General features: G+C 39.8%; 1 protein-coding gene across 17 annotated transcripts in view; it reads left to right on the top strand.

The window, feature by feature from the left end:
• ZDHHC21 (zinc finger DHHC-type palmitoyltransferase 21) overlaps positions 1 to 18,282 on the top strand; it is an 81,147-nt gene that overhangs the window by 47,095 nt on the left and 15,770 nt on the right. For 15 of the 17 annotated variants that reach the window (XR_009763122.1, XR_009763167.1, XR_009763147.1 and 12 more), the window contains 2 exons: positions 4,516 to 4,559; positions 5,043 to 5,186. Coding sequence is in view for 2 of the 17 variants with exons in the window: in XM_061630124.1 (XP_061486108.1) it covers positions 4,516 to 4,559; positions 5,043 to 5,175 (177 nt within the window). In the remaining 15 variants the exon portion in view is untranslated. Of the gene's footprint in view, positions 1 to 4,515; positions 4,560 to 5,042; positions 5,321 to 18,282 lie in introns of those variants that run through there. The other 2 variants (XM_061630124.1, XM_061630125.1) reach the window with 2 other exon arrangements.

Raw genomic sequence — 18,282 nt, 5'->3', positions numbered from 1 at the left:
TAACAAGTATTCAGAGGTGGTTTACCATTCCCTTCCTTTGAGTCTGGATGCGTCTTAGTTTGGTGTCTCAGCTTTGACCATTCCACCTTGGGTGCCCCTGCTAGGAGTCTAGCCTGTTGACCTAGACTCCTGACGGCATTGCTCTCAGCTCTTCTTCGACACTCTCAAATCCCCTCACTATGTTAAGGTGTGCATCCTAGAGGAGGAGTTGCAGCACTAGATGGGTCTTAAAAGTGCTAAGTATTTATTTATTCACTGTATTTTTTAACATTTATTTCACCCTTTTTTCATCATTAGGGAACCCAAGGCAGCATGCATGTGGTTCCTTAGGCAGTTACTCATCCAGGCACTGACCAGACTCAGATCTGCTTAGCTTCAGCAAAGTGGTGGTCTTGTGTGCCTTCAGATCATACCCTGGGACAGCAATACTATTGCTTAATCTAGAATACTGAAAACAGAGCTTCTGTTAACACAACAAAAATGTCATGGCCTGTTGTGGTTTATTATTTTGTTGATTCATCACATTTTTAATTATTTATCTTTATAGAATTATCAGTGTGCATGAAACTTAATAGAAGACAGGACACAAGTGTCTGCTCAGTATCCAGTGTAATCAATGTAAATTCTTCTTGCTGGCACCTAGTTATTCCTTATCTTTCACTTGTGCATTTAGGAGTTTAATTTTGTAGTATTTTCTATCTGTCCAATTTTCTGATTCTAGTTCGTTTTGTAACTGTAGCTTTGTGTGTGTGTGTCATGGGTATATCTAAATTTGCTCCCAACTGATTTGTAGAAGACAATTAAAATGTTGAACAGCACTGGGCTCAGCAATGTTCCTTGAGGAAAGCTGCTAGATCGGTCTTTCCACTCTTGATAGATCATTTATTGTCATCTGGAGAGTGCAGCTATTCAGCCAATTGGGCATCTATTCCATGGATTCTTGTTCTAGAATTCTGAGAATTCTAGTTCACAATGAGTCAATTGCATAAGCCTTTTTCAAAAGTATCACTGATGTTGTTATCAGTTGAATGCTACCAAATCAAGTATTTCATCAAGGAAAATCCTGTGGAAAAGTTCTAGCATACCTAACAACTCCTGCTATCAAATACTCCAGATACATTTAAACAGATTCAATACTGTACCACACATTTTTCTCATTATTGAAGATGTCTTTCAGCCATGCCACTTCAAGCTCAATCAGGACATATTAGACAGCCCATGTCAAGCAGAGAGAAAGACCAATGGAAAATATATAGCATACAGTATCAAAACCAACATTCTATTTAACAAGCTTTAAAGATCTACTATTAATGTTTAAGAATTTATCTACTGACCAAGTACCATTGACATTAACCTCATCAAGACAAAAAGCAACTCATCTGATCAACCAGAAAGTGTCCTTATTAAGGGAAAAAACAAGCATTCCCTTGCGCCCATCTCCAGCTGGGATCTCCTGAAAAGTACTGAGCTAAGCAGGGTAATTCTGGGTCAGTATTTAGATTCAAGACTACTAGAGAAAGCTTAAACACCACAGGAAATATTGGCAATTCAGAAAGTGAAACATTTCCTTCTGAGCCAGTATTGAATCAATCAATACTGTGTTAAGGGCTGCTGGGCTGCTGGATATCTGGGAGATATGTGTAATATAGGCTTTGCCCATCTGTAAATGGAAATGGACTGCCTTCAAGTCGATTCTGACTTATGGCGACCCTATGAATAGGGTTTTCATGGTAAGCGGTATTCAGAGGGGGTTTACCATTGCCTCTCTTTGAGGCTGAGAGATAGCCCAAGGTCACCCAGTGAGCTTCATGGCTGTGTGGGGATTCGAACCCTGGTCTCCCTGGTCATAATCCAACACCTTAACCACTACACCACACTGGCTCTCTGTACCTTCTTATAAAAACAGTAGAGCTAAGCATCTAGACATTTATTTAGCATCTTTTATTTTTGCCTACATTTACCATTTATTTTTTCCATTTACCTGAATTAACTTCATGCCCTATCTTTAACATGTATTTATGTAGTGTTGCTTCAAAATATTAGATAGTGCACACTGGGAAAACTAATATTTTTGGCAGTGCAGTTGAACATCCTGGGCATAAGCAGAAGCCATTTCTGTGCGTGCCTTAGGGGTCACTGGTTCCCCTAGCCTTATGCTTGCTGTGCCCCTTCATGCTGAATTGCATGCTCACTCTAGAAGTTCTCTCATCCATCAAGAGCAGCTTTGGGGAGGCAGAGTGAGGAGCTGACGTGTGAAGGGTAAGAGGAAAAGCCTCAGTGTGCAGCTGGCAATCTATATGCAGCTGTTAGGATCCCAACCTTAGATAATGTGGATACTGAGGTTTTAAAATGTTGTTACCCAAAATTTTTATCCATATATTTTCTTAGATTCAGTCTGCATGTACATATATATTGCAAAGCATAAATATTGAAAATATATATTACTGTTGCAGGAAAATTTCAATATCTCCATACCTGATTGGAAGCCTGAAGATGACATTGGAAGCTTCTACTTGCTGTTTCCCTTGAAACTGACTTACTGTTTTATCTGATCCAAGGATTGTGGTTTAACATTAAACTGTGTATTCTGAAGCTGACTTTTAAAAACTTACCACAGTTAGTGTAAACTATGATCTCTACTTTGGATGAAACAATGAGCTGTGTTTAAGGGAAACCAAAAATTAAAGCTTCTGAAGTTCTCTTTCCAGCTGCTCTGGGGGAGGAAGGGGGAGGACATGCTCCCAAGGTTTGCTGTGACTTGTGCTAAACATGATAAATGAACGCTGCCCATAGAGTGTATTGTCAACAGAGCATCTTTGACTGTTCATGAAATTCATGATGAAAATAAAGGGCAAGAGATGGTAGCAAGTTTAGTACAGTTGGACGTTTTACATGCCATATAAATGACAGCTACAAAAATTAAAACAAAACTGACACATTTCTGCACTCGCTGCTTAAATTTTGTTTTCTTGAACAGTCACACATGGCCAAAATATGAGTGGCAAAATCTTGGCCTTGCTATAATTTAGCCTGTTTGCAAATCTAACTTTATACAACTCCTGTATTGCTATTACAATTTTTTCCTCAACGATCCTAGACTTTAGAGAGTAACATTCCTTTCAGCATCTGAGAGTCCCAAATAATTGGGACCTTCATATTGGTAGACAGCCAGTGTGGTGTAGTGGTTAAGGTGTTGGACTACAACCTGGGAGACCAGAGTTGGAATCCCCACATAGCCATGAAGCTCATTGGGTGACCTTGGGCCAGTCACTGCCTCTCAGCCTCATGAAAACACTATTCAGAGGGTCGCCATAAGTCGGAATCGACTTGAAGTCAGTACATTTACATTCATATTGGTAAAGGGACCTTATAAGGAAGCTATTAAGGTCTGCTGTCCATCATTTGTGAAGAGGCACAAATGAGTGAAGGGCACATTTCACATGAGGGGGTGGGACTAATGTTTTAGGAATGAGATTTTAATACTTTTACTTTCAAATTATTGGCTTGACTTTCAGTTGCGGTTCAAAAAAAAAATTGAACTGCTACATCTGTTCCACTTTCATGAGTTTGTCTCCTAAATTACTTTGGTTGCTCTGAATTTCTTTTTTCACATAAGGTAAATTAGTTCACTTCCTACTGAAAGCAGATTTCAGATTTACCCATCTGCTTGGCAGCAGTGCTTTGCAGGTGGGTGGGAGACAATCTTGCTTCTGTGCATTCAGCTATTCTACTGTTTTACTTTCAAAGAGCAATGGTTTCTTTTCTCCCATTCCCATTCCTTCAGTCTGTCCATGGTGTTCAGAATGTCAAATAGGCTATTGATTGTCCCAGTTCAGGTGAGGTGAATGAAAGTTATTATCAGAATATGGAGTATTGATTATTCCAGAATTTTAAAATTTAAAAAGTTCTGCATTAACAAGATGGGAGCATATCAGTTTGGCTTTGAAAAAAGTAATTTTGTTATTGCTGTTCAACAATTGAGAGTCAGAAATCCTTGCTGATCTACTGCAAATCACCCAGAGACCTACCAGTAGATCTTAATTCAACTTTTGCCTGCCCCTGCTCTAATGTATTTTTATACTTCTTAGTACCACTCTATTAAGTAAGTGATACAGTTCATTTTGGCCACAATCCTAGACAGCCAAAGCAGGGGAGAAGCACAAGTGCAGCAGAATTTTTTGTTTTGTTTTGTTTTGTTTTTCTTGCTTCTAGTCACCCACCTAAGCAGGGAAGCCATGTTTAAATGGAAAAGCAATTTGCTAATTTCTGCTGGATGACTGACTACAGTAAAAACTTTCAAAACCTCTTAAGGATTGTGGCCTTTGTTGTGGAAAATCTGTGTTACCATTGGTTGCATTTTAAAGTGTTATTCATATATGTCCTATAACATAGACATGTTTGTTAAATATCTCTAATGCAATTAGAACATTGTTCATACATTCTCTTCCATATGTGCTGCTTTTGTATCTTCATTGCACGAGGGAATATTTAAGAATGTATTTTCCTCCATAACAGGACACAACAAGCATAGAAAAACTGGCAAACTGTTGCAAAGACATGTAAGTATCTCTGTTTAAATTTGCTGCAGCCTTAATTGGGTGGAAGCGAGGGTATACAGTTAAAAGTTGTGCATGTGAGAAACACTGAAAGCACTCCTGAAAGCTTTGCATGCCTTACTTTACAGTGATTCACGTGGCCCTTTAATGAAAAATAACTTTAGATTCTTTCTTTTCGAAAGCCATGAAAGCTCTCTTTTCAAAGCACAGGCCAGAAAGAGTTTTTGCTCTGTTTTCTTGGCAAATGCTGTGTTGACCATGAGGATCATCTTAGCGTTAAGTCTGTGTTCAGTTGATACAGATGCAGTTCGTGCTTCTCATAGTTAAGTCTCATCTGCATGCATAGTGAAAGGAAAGCTGCGTTTGTGGTGGCTGGGATGCAATTCATCAGTCACGTAATGGATCCCCAGCCAACCTGTATTGTTCTAGTTGACTGAAGTGCACCATGGGAGTGCTGTCTTTCACTAATAATGCTGTCGTCTGTAGATCGAGACCTCGAAAGCCATGGCAGCAGACCTTCTCAGAAGTTTTTGGCACTCGCTGGAAGATCCTGTGGTTTATTCCTTTCAGGCAAAGGCGACCACTGCGAGTTCCCTACCACTTTGCCAATCACGTCTAAACAGATGGATGGTAGGCACAGATGGGTCGTCCATGCTGGAAGTGCATTGCACGTTTTGTGATAATAGAACTATGACAGTCCTCAAGTCAATTAAAATCTACCCACCAATCTTAGACGTCACTATGTGCCCCAGGTTTTATTTTAATAATAATGATCTTGATTCCGTTTTGGGATTAATGCACATTTTTCTGTTTACCTTTAAAGTGTACTTGCTTTAAAATTAGCTTTCCAGAGGAATTACTTTAATATTTGAGGTTAATAACAAACACAATTGATGTACAAATACTGCATTTTTTTAAATATTGGATAATATCCAATAGATGAATAGATTTGAAAAGTGTCTTTTCTGCCTAGTCTGCCTTGAATTTTATATTCTTTTTTATCAATACTTACTGGATAATGTGGAGAGACCCTTTTCTTGCTTATCTTGCTTAACATCCACAATGCCTTCTTTTATTTATGATGCACGTTATTAATTGAGCAGTACTAGAAAAGGGTGGCATTTTAACACTGGGTTTTTTAAAGCAAGGGCAATTTTGTGTCTTATGTCCTCAGTTTTATATTTAAAAACGTTTATTGTTCTTGTGTAAAAACAAAACAGAAGAACTCAGCCTCCTGTTAGTCTAAAAGGGAAAATAGTTCCTTTCCTCTTTTTTGTAAATGCAATAATTAGTCCTGTGAGGTAGATGTGTATTTTTAAAAAATCAGGCCATGATCTAGCCAAAGAAGTATTAAGAGGACTTCCTAATGATTTTGCAGGGGTGGTCGAGTCACCTGCCCAACAGCTTCCAGGGTGGTAGCCCTGCTAGTCTGTTGCAGCGAAACCAACAAAAAGTCTTATAGCACTTTAAAGACTAACAAATCTATTGTGACATATGTTTTTGTGGGCTTTGGCTGCAATCCTCAACACATTTACCTGGGAGTAAGTCTCATTGAACTCAGTGGTATGTACCTCTAAGTAGCCATGTGTAAGACTGCGCTGCTTAATTTTGGTGGGATCATACCTATTGGTTTTACTAATCAGTATAATATAGTGATATAAGATAAAATACTGTGTTGTCGCTAAAAATGCTTGTTTTGTATAGTCACTGCTAGAAATATTTAGAATTTAAATTTCAGGTGTTCATAGGTTGGGTAATATATGTGGGAGATATTTTTTAAAGTATTTATACAGTAAATATGAATGTTAAAGATAAACATTAGTTATTGTGTACTAATTTATTAAATTCAGTAGATTATTAAAAGTGAGATGAAGGAAGCATAGCTATATAGCAAGATTAGATCTGATCAAATAGTAATCTGAGTCATAGATCCGTAACAATTTTGATTTCAGATTTATGTCAATTCCTAATCAGTATATGGAGGAATTCTTCCAGATTTTTAGCAAGATACCTCCCTCTTAAAGGGATGCTTCCTATTAAAAAGGCTGATTCAGGGAGCCAGTTCTGTGAGATACTCTGTGAAAACAGCAGTTCCCTAAGTAAAGGGGTACTATCACAATGCTTATGCAAGGACATTGTAGATTAATCCCAGTCTTACTGCTGATAAGGAAGCAATGTCTGCATTGCTGTGCTAGTGCTTTTCTTTCTCCTGACCTTATCATAGCCATTCACTTTCCAGTGTTGTCACCTTGCTCAAATGTTGTGTCAAATCAGTCAGGAAGTGCAGGCTCCCTTCAACCCCTCCTTTTATGACTTCTTTTTGCGGACAAGAGCTGCATGTCCTGACATATCTAACATTGAGTCAAGAAGGTACTGAGGGTGGGTGGTATTGGCAGGTGAAGCAAAACCAGCTGATTCTTTGGAATGTGCCACTTGCTAAATTTAATATCTGACATGGGTGCTTACTCTTTGTGGCACTTTAACCCCATGTAGTATTTGCACACCAGTAGTGGTTAGAGTGTTGGACTACGACCCAGGAGACCAGGGTTTGAATCCCCACACAGCCATGAAGCTCACTGGGTGACCTTGGACCAGTCACTGCCTCTCAGCTTCAGAGGAAGGCAATGGTAAACCACCTCTGAATACTGCTTACCATGAAAACCCTGTTCATACGGTCACCATAAGTCGGAATCGACTTGAAGGCAGTCCATTTCCATTTTCACCATGTAGACTGCAGATTGTTGCCATGCAAAATCTGCTTGCACAGGTGAACACTTTTTATATACAAAACCAACTGTGTGGAACACTACACAGATAATCTTTCCCTGGGCAAAGCACTTATGTTCAAATCTGGCCCAAATGCAGATCAGTCATACAAAAATAGAACTAGATATCATGAACTGTATCTGATAGAGATTTAACGTGATGATGAAAGCTTTAAATTGTGGTTATTAGCAAATAGTTCCCAAACAATAAGACAGAGCTTGGAAGATTACTTTAAAAAAGTAATAAATTACAGTTACAGTTACATGGCCCAAAAAGTAGTAATTGCCGTTACAATTACAACTGCTCTGAAAGTAACTGATTACTTTACTTTTCTTCCAAAGTACAATTACAATTACACTACAATTACATTTCAGTTACTTTAAAAAAATGCCTACAAGGTGCTGGCCTTGGCTGCTGCACATCTAAGTAGCTTAAAACAACATTAAAAATAAACACACACATACAGAGGTAGTAGAATAATTCTTTTTATCCTTATGATAGCAATGGTGGTCTCTCCGCTGGTAAGTGTGGTGGGGAGGGAGACTGAGGCCACTACTCAGATCTTTGCACGTCAAACCAAGTGCAACCCCCCCACTCAGCCAGCCAGCATAATCTCTCTCACTTAACCACCTCCCAGACCCTGCCCTGCCACCAACTAAGGGACACTCACTCAAGCAAACATTTTCCCCTGAGATGCAAAAAAGTTAAAATACTGCAAATGCCACACAGTAGCCAGAGAGGGTGGGGGAGGCCACTTTGTGTGCCAAGTGCAAACACAGTCCTCTCTCTCACACACACACACACACACGCACGCATGCATGCACGCACGCGCGTGCGCTGTCATCTTTCACCTGCACAGTTCTTTATCTCCATTCTGCTGCTGCCTCCTTCTCCTCCTTTATCCATGTTCTTTTTTTTTTCAATTAATTTTTATTCAAATTTTCAAAATCAAGACAATACAGAAAGAAAAACACAAATTAAAACTAATACAACAAAAAGAAAAAAAACGGAAAAAAAACTATTGACTTCCGATTTGTCGTAGTTCAGCTATAGGTCTATAATATATAACAAACCTGTCTCTTGATAAATTATAAAATCACCTTCCTCCAGCAGTTATCTTAGTTGGTATCAAATCTCATTAACATCATATCATTTTATTCTTCTACAAAAAGTCAAAGAGAAGTTTCCAATCCTTGAGATATATGTCCATCAATTTTTTTTCTAGATAGACATGTCAATTAATCCAACTCTTCAAGTCTATTAAATCCAGTAATTTCAAATCGCTCTTCTTCCTTTATCTGTGTTGATTCCATCTTCCATCTTCCATCTTTACGCACCCAATAATCTTGCTGTCATAGTCATATAATAAGAGTCTGATAGGGATTTCCTTCATCACAAATATTTTCTTGCCATCATTTCTGAACGTATCACTGAAGTATTGTTGCAGAACCGCATCTCTGTTCCTCTTTTTTACAGAATGCACTAGCACATCTCTTGAAGGGTTTTTCGTTGTCACAAAACAGGAATTAATTCTGTAAACTTTCTCCATTTCAAGTTCCATCAAATCCTTCCAGTCCATGAATTTTTTCGAACCGATGATATCTTTATCGCCAATCTCTTCACCAATTCCTTCAGGGACAGCACTGAATTCCAAACAGTAATATTTGTCTCCAGGATCCATCACAGCCAGGAAATCCAAATCTTTTTCCAAGACCATATTTAATCCAATCTCCAGGGCTTGAACCTTCCCTTTAATTTTTCTTTCATCCTTTTTTAATTTTCCAAATCTATCTTTGTTCTCCTTTCTCATAGAATCCTGAATTTCTTTCAGCTCCTGTCTCATTTCACCAAATTCACTTATCATCACTTGTCTGTTATGTCTGAGTTCTTGTTTTGTTAGCTTAATCTCATTCATTATTTTCTGAAACATATCTAAAGAGAAAGTCCCTTCTTGTACATCCATGATCTCAACCACCTTCTTGATTGTCATTCTTAAAACCAAAAAAAACACAATCCCTTCAATTTCCAGTGTCCCAAGCAAAGAACAGTTTATTTCTTTATCCAGTTACAAAGGAGTTAATCTTTCAAGCCAGCTGACGTCACCCTCTAGACAAGACAAACTGCCTTATCTCTTGTATGTCCAAAAGTGCCAAAACAACTTTAATTCACAGCATCCAAATAATTAGTAGCAGGAAGAATGAGCAGATTCATCAAAAAAAAAAAAAGTAAACTGGAAAAATAGTCCCAGACATATATTACTCAAAAGTCTTATAAATATAAAAAAAATTCTCTTTAAATTAGAAACCCCTCAGCCGTTTGTAATCTTTATAATGCTGAATTCCATGCCAGGTTTTTGCAATAAAAATAAAGATAAACTATTTCTATTTTCTTCCCCTTAGCTCCATGAATAAAAGAGAAAGCTATGACTCACCCAGGGTTTCTTAATTGCTGGTTCTTTGACAAATCTCTTTAGCTGTATTGATAACAAAATAATGAGAAAAGACAGGAGAATGCTTGCCTGTTAATCCGTTTTTCTTTGAAGAAGAAAAAAATGGCTCACTTAATCAGTTGAGCTGGTTGGAAATCCTAGCTCTGTCCAAGCTGCTGGAAGACCTTCTTTCACAGAATTCCAGCCTCCAACAAACACAACAAATCTCTGTAGAAAATCTCTACGTTTCTTCCTTATCCAGAAGAAATTTTCCCCAGTCAAAAAGCCCTTCTGACTGTTTTTAAAACTGAAAAAGTTTCCACCAAGACGGGAGCCCTTCCCAGAGGCAGCACAGGCGGAGTGATCCTCCTGGGAAGTGATCTCCTTTATCCATGTTCTTGACCTCCGGATTCTTTTCCCCTCCACTCTATTCTTCACCACCACTATCTGTTTTTTAAAATAATTGTTTTCTCCACTCCACCCCATCTCCTCTTCCTCCCTTGTCGCCTCCTACCCATCCACAGAGCATGAGGAATGAGCAACACTGCACAGAAGCCCAGTTTGAGGCACATGATTTTCATCCACAAATCAGAGGAGTAGAAGACTTCCCCTGAACCTCCCCACAAGTAATGCCCAAAAGTAATTCTGGAAACGTTACAATTACTCCACAAAAGTAGTAAAATTACTCCTAGTTCTGTTACAATCAAAATGTAAAGGAATTACCCACTCGTTACTCAAAAAAGTAATGAATTACAAGTAATTTGTTACTTGTAACTAGTTACTTCCAAGCTCTGCAATAAGAGCATGCTGTTATAGTGCAAGTGAAGCAACAGTCAGTACTTTGCTCAGACTTCTTTACAAATCTTCCAGCCTCTTTTAAGCACTGGATAATTTGGCAATTCTATCTGCATCACCATAAAAATGATGAAGACTTCACATTTTGAAATACTGCTCTGCTATTTTCATTTTGAGGTTGTGCTTGGTACAGCATTGCTAGGCTTTTAGGAAACCTTAAATAAACAATTTCTTCCAGGCAATTTGATTAAGAAAGAGATGAGGTGGTAGTCTTCCCAAAGTCACAAAAGCTATTCAGATTTTGGGACTAAATCAGGGTATGCATTTTCCTTTTAAGGAACACAGTTCTTGATTTCCTTTTTTCTAAGATTGTAAAGTGGCTCCTGTAACTCCATTTTAACACACTTTAAAATAAGTTGGAACAGCTGTTCTATGCTGTTATGTTCATTAGTAATATTTATTTTGAAATCAAATTCAGGATAGCACTTCACGCAAAACATGTATCATACCGTTACTGCTTGCTCTTAATTATCTGTTGCATCCTGTTGCCTAAGGTGGGGTGAGCAAATGCTATGAATGCATGCCCTTTGCAAAGTCTAAATGTGATTTTGAATGCATTACACCAACAAGCTCAGTCATTCTAAAAGTTTCCACATGCTATTTGAGGTTCAGAGGTCTTTCGTTCTTTTGTTCTCAAAGTGCCCTCTCTTGGTTGAGTTGTGTAATGACATTGATACTCCACCCTCGAATAAAAACAGTGTTCTAACTTCAGAAAACAAGATTAGGAATTTTTATGTACTACTTTTTCATACTTGAGTATTGATATTTTTGCCAAAATGGTGTAACACGTCTGTATTACTTGACTTGGAAAATCAGTCGCTGTGTATCCAGGGGGAAATAAACTCATTCTGATATTCTTGTACTTTATCCAGACATGATATCCTGACGCTATGATATCCTAACAGAACTGTTAAACATTCTTAGTCAAAGTGGTAAATGTTCATTAAAATGTTACAGCTTTTAAAAATACCTGTACTTCAAATATTAAGTGTCCATCTTCATCCCATATTAAAATGCGTTGAGATGATCAGTTTACAGGAAGTGGGGAAAATAACTGCTCTACAATATTACCTTCCTTTCACATTGATAGATAGTCCTGTGGATTCTCCCCATAATCAGTAAACTCCAGATTTATATCCTAGGAAATGCTTCTCCTGGTGGATCTGAAATATAACATTAGGATAATAAATTGAGAAATTAGTTGGAACTAAATGTGTTTTAATATGACAACAGCAGCTGCTTAGTTTTGTGCCCTAATTTGCATCTGTGCTGTTTGTTTATAATCTCTTGATTTTTTTATGGCTGAATTGAGGTAGTTTAAAAGGGCATAATGTTCATGAAATGCTAAACATTAGTCATTGTGAATTGGGTAGTTTTGGGAAATGTCTGGTATTTGGCACCTAAAATAATTAATGATATGGGGTATACATATTTTAAGGCCTAGAATTTAGGCAAAGTTTATTTATTTAATTAGAAAACATTTCAACAACTTTTGTCTATCACTCCATCACAATAGTTTTGGGGTAATTACCAAATTGCTTTCATGATTATGTGTTCTGCGGTTTTAAATCTTCTATTCTCTAGCTTACATATTGAATATTTCAGCAGTGCTCTGACTCAATACTCTATAGCTGCCAGTATCCATGTGCATTAGAATTTCCATTGTCCAAATCTAAATTATGTCAAAAACTTGATGCGAGTCCTTTATTTTCCATAACAAACAGTGGCCATGATCCTCCCCTTTGCATGCTTGGCAGAGCCCACTATTGCTTGAAGGGAGTTTTGCTAGGATGTCAGGGCTAATTATTAATTGAAGAGACTCAGGGAGGCCTGGTTCCGTTATTGACGGCTGTATAGTGATGAAGGAATAGTAAGGCTAGCTTGGGTAAGAATGGCATATCCATTCCCTTCCATCACCCTCAGCCCGAAGTAAGAGAACAAAGACTACAAACCTCACTTATTGGTGGAAACCAGGCACTTCAGTCTTCCCATGTGGACCACAGTCAGGTCTAGAGGTGTGCAGTCCCGTCTGTGCGCTGTGGACAGCCTGTAAGTTAGCCAAGGCATTGGGTAGGGCTCACAGTGTTCTGTACATTAATCAGATTTCTGTGTAGTTCACTGCACATGCACCCTCCACATCATGCTTTCTGCACACATTTCACAGGTGCTGGACAATCCCATTGTAACCCTGTGTTGATCTCACCACATCAGTGTGACTAATTGCAAGCAGATTCTCCCTTAATTCTTAAGAGATCTGAGGTGAAAATGTCCTACCTTTTTTTTTTTTTACATTTTCTAATCTAATTTATAAAATTAAGAGGAAAGCACTATAACTGGGATTGTAAAATGAAGCAGATGTATGCAGAAATGGCTCTGGCCTTAACTTAGAAGGGGGAAAAACCCTTATAATATTTCTTATAAATATAATCAGTGCCATGGAACATATTCGCAACTAGAAATAGCATCCCAGTCTTGAAAAAGATGTAATGCTCTGAGCTTAGCGATGAGAGCTCTATGCTGGAAGGTGTAGTCTAGCTTTATGGCCATGTTTCCATACACATTCCTTTCATTTAATGAGCATCTGGCTAGTAAAGTTAAGAATTCACAACTTGACTTTTTCCAAAGAATTAGGCATTTGTTTTTATCTGCTTGGGAGCTTTATACTACAACACACACAGCCGTCTTAAAACTGGCTTTGTCATATCAATGTAAAATGATAAACAGATTTACAGTTCTATACCTTGTAAGCTTCGTTAGATTTCAGAGTATACTTTTTAAAAATCTTGAGGTAATCCAAGGATAAATGTGTAGGCTGCTGTAGCACTACTTGTGCCACTGCCACAGATTCATAATGCAATGCCTAGGAAAGGCAGGCAGAGCCCAGAACTCACTATAACTTTTATTCCCCTGGAAATGTGGCTGATGCAGTTTTGCATAGCCTCCATAGGCTAGGACATGTCCTGTTTCTAGGATTTGAGCATTCTTCTCTCACTTGTCCTAAGGCTCTTGTGTTGGATCCTGTGCAGCTTGGGTTGAGTTGTTAGATAGCCAAATCTTAACATTATTCGAAGCTACATTAGATCACTGGATTTGAAAGATAGTTCCAATCCAAATATGAGTGATGGATTTGTGAGACACACAGGCCAATCCTATGCACTTTTACATGCAAGTAAGCCCCATCGGTGTTAGCATCCACCATCCTTGAACAGCTTAGAAGGGCCCACAGCTGACACCTTCCTTTGGCCCCCCTTTAAACATTTTTCCCCATGCCAGTGCTCTGGAGCATTATGAAAAAAATTAATGGCAGCTAGACACTGCTTAGAACACTGCTTCTGTCATTGCCACCCCCATTAAACTCATTAAGACCCTCTAATGGAGGAGGAGGAGGCATACCAGAGGGCACTTTATCGTGGCCCCCCAAACTTGGAATTGGTGTTGAGTCCCATTGTGTTCAGTGTTCTTGCCCAATAAGAGTGCTGTGTACATTTTTTAAAAATCAAAATTGATCCAGTCAACTCACAGGGTATCTCAGCAAACCTTAGTGGCAAGCAAGTTTAGAAAAATATTAAAATGGCAGAAGAAACTTGGATTGTGATATGCCTAAAAATGATGCAAACTGTATTTGATAGTACAATTGATAATGCTGTTGATAGTGTAAATTCCTTACATGCTCCAAAGCCAACCAAATGGTCTGGAATAAACCAGGAACACTTTGTTTCTTCTGTAATATACAAAAATATATTGTGCAATTCCACTGCAAAATAGGTATTTTTAATATATTAAATCAGACCTATTCTAATATTAGCAATATTAATTTCAGTTGCTGGGAATCAACAAATGTTTACATACAGAGATGCTATACAGGTGATCAAAGCATGCTTAATGAAACAAATATAAAAATTAGGTTTTGAAGTATTTGGTAATGAAAAAATGCAACATTAAAATATTTTTGTTTTCCAGTGATTTAAAAATTTCATAAGCTGATAAAATATAACAATTAGAAGTGAAATTGATTTTAAAAATTCACTGTTGCACCTAAGACAATGAGATATGAATGGAATGCAGCAAGCTTAGTATCAATATATGATTAACGTTAAAATTTTATAAAGTTACAGCTCAGTATCAGCTATGTATTCTAGATATGCTTTTCAATGTGTCTTCGTTGATCAGGAGGAAAATAGTTAAAACTTCATAATCCATACTAGGAATAATACAAAGCCTCTCTAATGAGAAAATCACTGGTAGAATAAAAGCTAAATATTTTGGGTGAAGTTCAGCATCATTAAAACCGGTGGGAATTTGGCCATTTGAGCTGAAACTTGGGCTCAGAAGCTATTTTCTGTGCAATCCTGTACATGTCTTACCCCTTATGTACCCTGTCTATCACTGCGCTCTGCAGGTGAGGGCCTCCTGCAGATACCATCTTATCAGGAGGTTCGTTCTGCACAATATAGGAAACAGACCTTTAGTGTGGCGGCACCTACCCTGTGGAATTCCCTCCCCTTAAATATTAGGCAGGCGCCATCTCTGCTATCTTTTCTGCGCCTTTTGAAGACTTTCCTCTTTCAACAAGCCTTTTAGGTTGAGACCTATCCTAGTCTGCATCTGTGTTAGAATTGTTTAATATGTTTATTTAATAATGTTTTTAACCCTTTTTTAAAAGTTTTTTTAAAATGTTTTTAACACTTTTGTTTTAATGTATTTTAAGATCTGTTTTTATGATGTTTTAAAGTGTTTTTAGCGCTTTGTTTGCCGCCCTGGGCTCCTGCTGGGAGGAAGGGCGGGATACAAATTAAATAATAAATAAATAATAAATGTCTGTTCAGAAGTAAGTCCCACTGAGGTAGGTGGGGCTTATTCCTAAGTAAGCATGTGAGAACATAAGAGCCTGCTGGATTAAGACAATGGTCCACCTAGTCCAGCATCCTGTTCTCAGTGGCTAACCAGATACCTATGGGAAGCCCACAAGCAGGATCTGAGTGAAGAGGACTCTCATCTCCTGTGATTCCCAGCAACTGGTTTTCAAAAGCACACTGCCTTCGACCAAGTAGGCAGAGCATAGCCATCATGACTAGTAGTCCCTGATAGCCTTATCCTCTAGGTATAGGATACAGTCTTTAAGCTTGTAATTAATCCTATTAAGGCTGAGATCCTATGCACACTTATCTAATTATGAGTAAGTCCCATTGACTTTAGGGGCACTCACTTTCCAGTAAGTACGCAGGGGATCAAGCTGCAATTTGTATTTTGAGTAAGGTACCACTCAGGTGATAATACCAACATTGCAAGTAGTTATGTGTGTTATTTAAAATAATCTAAGTTACAGTAAGGTATTACCTTACTACAGGTCTGGGGAACCTCTGGCCCGCAGGCCAAAGTTGTGCCACCAGGCTGTTTTTCCCCAACCCCGACTACCTACCCCACAGTTATATGTGATATCAGGGAGAGGTGTGGCTGGAATAGCTGCTTGTATAGCCAATCTCTGCAGAAAGCAGAATTGAAACCCCTTCTCATCAGCTGATGTGTGGGGAGTTCAGTCCTGTTTGATCACTATCTCTCCCCACCCCCATGGTCCAACTTTGACAAGTAGGCATCATTATGGTGTCATATGTTGCTTTGCTGCTGCTGCTGCTTGGCCAACATCTCTGCTCTCTCCTTCTTGGGCTCCTGCTCTGCACGTGGGCACCTTGCAGGACCAGGCTCCAGGTACTCAGCCAGCTGTGCCTGATACTGTTCCACCTGTCCCTTCTCTGGAGGGGATATATAAGCCGGCTGGCTGAGGGGGCTTGGGAGATCCAGTGCCTGCAAGGGAAGAGGACCATCACCGCCCAGGGAGGGAGAGCCATCTGCCTGCTTTGCTGCTGCTGCTTGGCCAACATCTCTGCTCTCTCCTTCTTGGGCTCCTGCTCTGCACGTGGGCACTTTGCAGGACCAGGCCCCAGGTGGCGTTATACGTGGGAAGAAGAACGGTCTTAGAGCTGGCGTTTGGGCGCACAGAATACGGGACTGTGTCTTCTGTGTGGGTTTGAAGTGGATGAATGGATGTTATATGAGTGTATGTTGTGAGTGAATGTGTATTTTTATGTATATGAGTTGTTTGTATTTATAGTTTATCATGTGCCTCGGGAAGAGATTTTATCATCAAGAGGGGAGACCTGAGGGGGCCCCAATTGCCGTAGTGACGGGTAGAGGGAGGTATGGTGATATGAGAGGGACGTGCCAGGTAAGGAGAACGCGGCCCAGACATGTAGTGGCTGTGCCGCGTTCTGGTCCTTCTCATACCCGCAGGGTTGTTGGTTGTCCTATCAGCCAACTCTCAGATCTCCAGTTGCTGCTCTTTAATGCCAGATCGGTACATAATAAAACCTCCCTCGTCCATGATTTGATTGTAGATGAGGTGGCCGATCTGGCATGTATAACCGAGACCTGGGTGGGCGAACAGGGAGGAGTTAGTCTCTCCCAGCTCTGCCCACCGGGGTATCTGGTTCAGCATCATGGTAGATCTGAGGGTCGGGGAGGTGGGGTTGCTGTGGTCTATAAGAGTTCCATCTCACTCACCAAGCACCATGTCCATGCAATCACTGGTCTGGAGTGTTTGCACCTTGTGCTGGGCCAGAGGGACAGACTGGGAATCCTTTTGGTGTACCGCCCACCTTGCTGCCCAATGGCTTCCCTAACTGAGCTGACGGAAGTGGTCTCAGAGGTACTGTTGAGATCCCCCAGACTATTAGTACTGGGAGATCTCAACATTCATGCTGAGGCTATTTTGTCTGGGGCAGCTCAGGACTTCATGGCTGCCATGACAACCATGGGGCTGTCTCAATATGTTAGTGGCCCAACACATACATCGGGGCATACTCTTGACCTGGTCTTTGCTACCGGACATGGGGATAGTGATCTGGATGTGGGGAGTTTTACATCTCTCCCGTTGTCATGGACAGATCATTGCTTGCTGAAGTTTAGACTTTCAGTAGCCTTTTCCCTCTGCAAGGGTGGGGGACCTATTAAATTGGTCTGCCCCCGGAGACTAATGAATTCTGAAGGTTTTCAAAAGGCTCTGGGGTTTTTTCCGGCTGATAAGACTGGCGCTCCTGTCGAAGCCCTGGCCGATCTGTGGAATACAGAGATGACCTGGGCTGTTGACACGATCGCTCCTGCGCGCCCTCTCCTGTGTAGAGCTCATACAGCTCCTTGGTATACTCCGGAGCTGAGAGCGATGAAACAAGACAGGAGGCGGCTTGAGCGGAGATGGAGACGAACTCCCGACGAATGCAATTATGAGCTGGTTCGTGCTTCTACTAAGCTCTATGTAGGAGCGGTGAGGGCGGCAAAAAAACAACATTTCGCCGCCTCTATTCAGTCATCTCTCTCATGCCCACGGGAGCTTTTTAAAGTGGTTTGTGGCCTACTCCATCCAGGCCTACAAGATACGGCAGATACATCGGTAGCTCGATGTAATAAATTTGCTGAACACTTCCAGCATAAGATCTCATGCATTCGCCGGGACTTAGACTCCTATTTAATAGCAGTTAATCCTACTGAGGTGTCCGGAGCACAGTCTTGTCATGTTTTGTTGGATGAGTTTCAGTTGGTTCAGTTCGAGGACGTGGACAAGGTGCTTGGACAGGTTCGTGCGACCACTTCGGTACTGGATCCTTGCCCCTCTTGGCTAATTAA

The sequence above is a fragment of the Rhineura floridana genome, chromosome 1 (genome assembly GCF_030035675.1).
Source record: "Rhineura floridana isolate rRhiFlo1 chromosome 1, rRhiFlo1.hap2, whole genome shotgun sequence".
Taxonomy (NCBI): domain Eukaryota; kingdom Metazoa; phylum Chordata; class Lepidosauria; order Squamata; family Rhineuridae; genus Rhineura; species Rhineura floridana.
The sequence above is the reverse complement of the archived record's forward strand: the minus strand, read 5'-3'. Positions and strand labels throughout refer to the sequence as shown.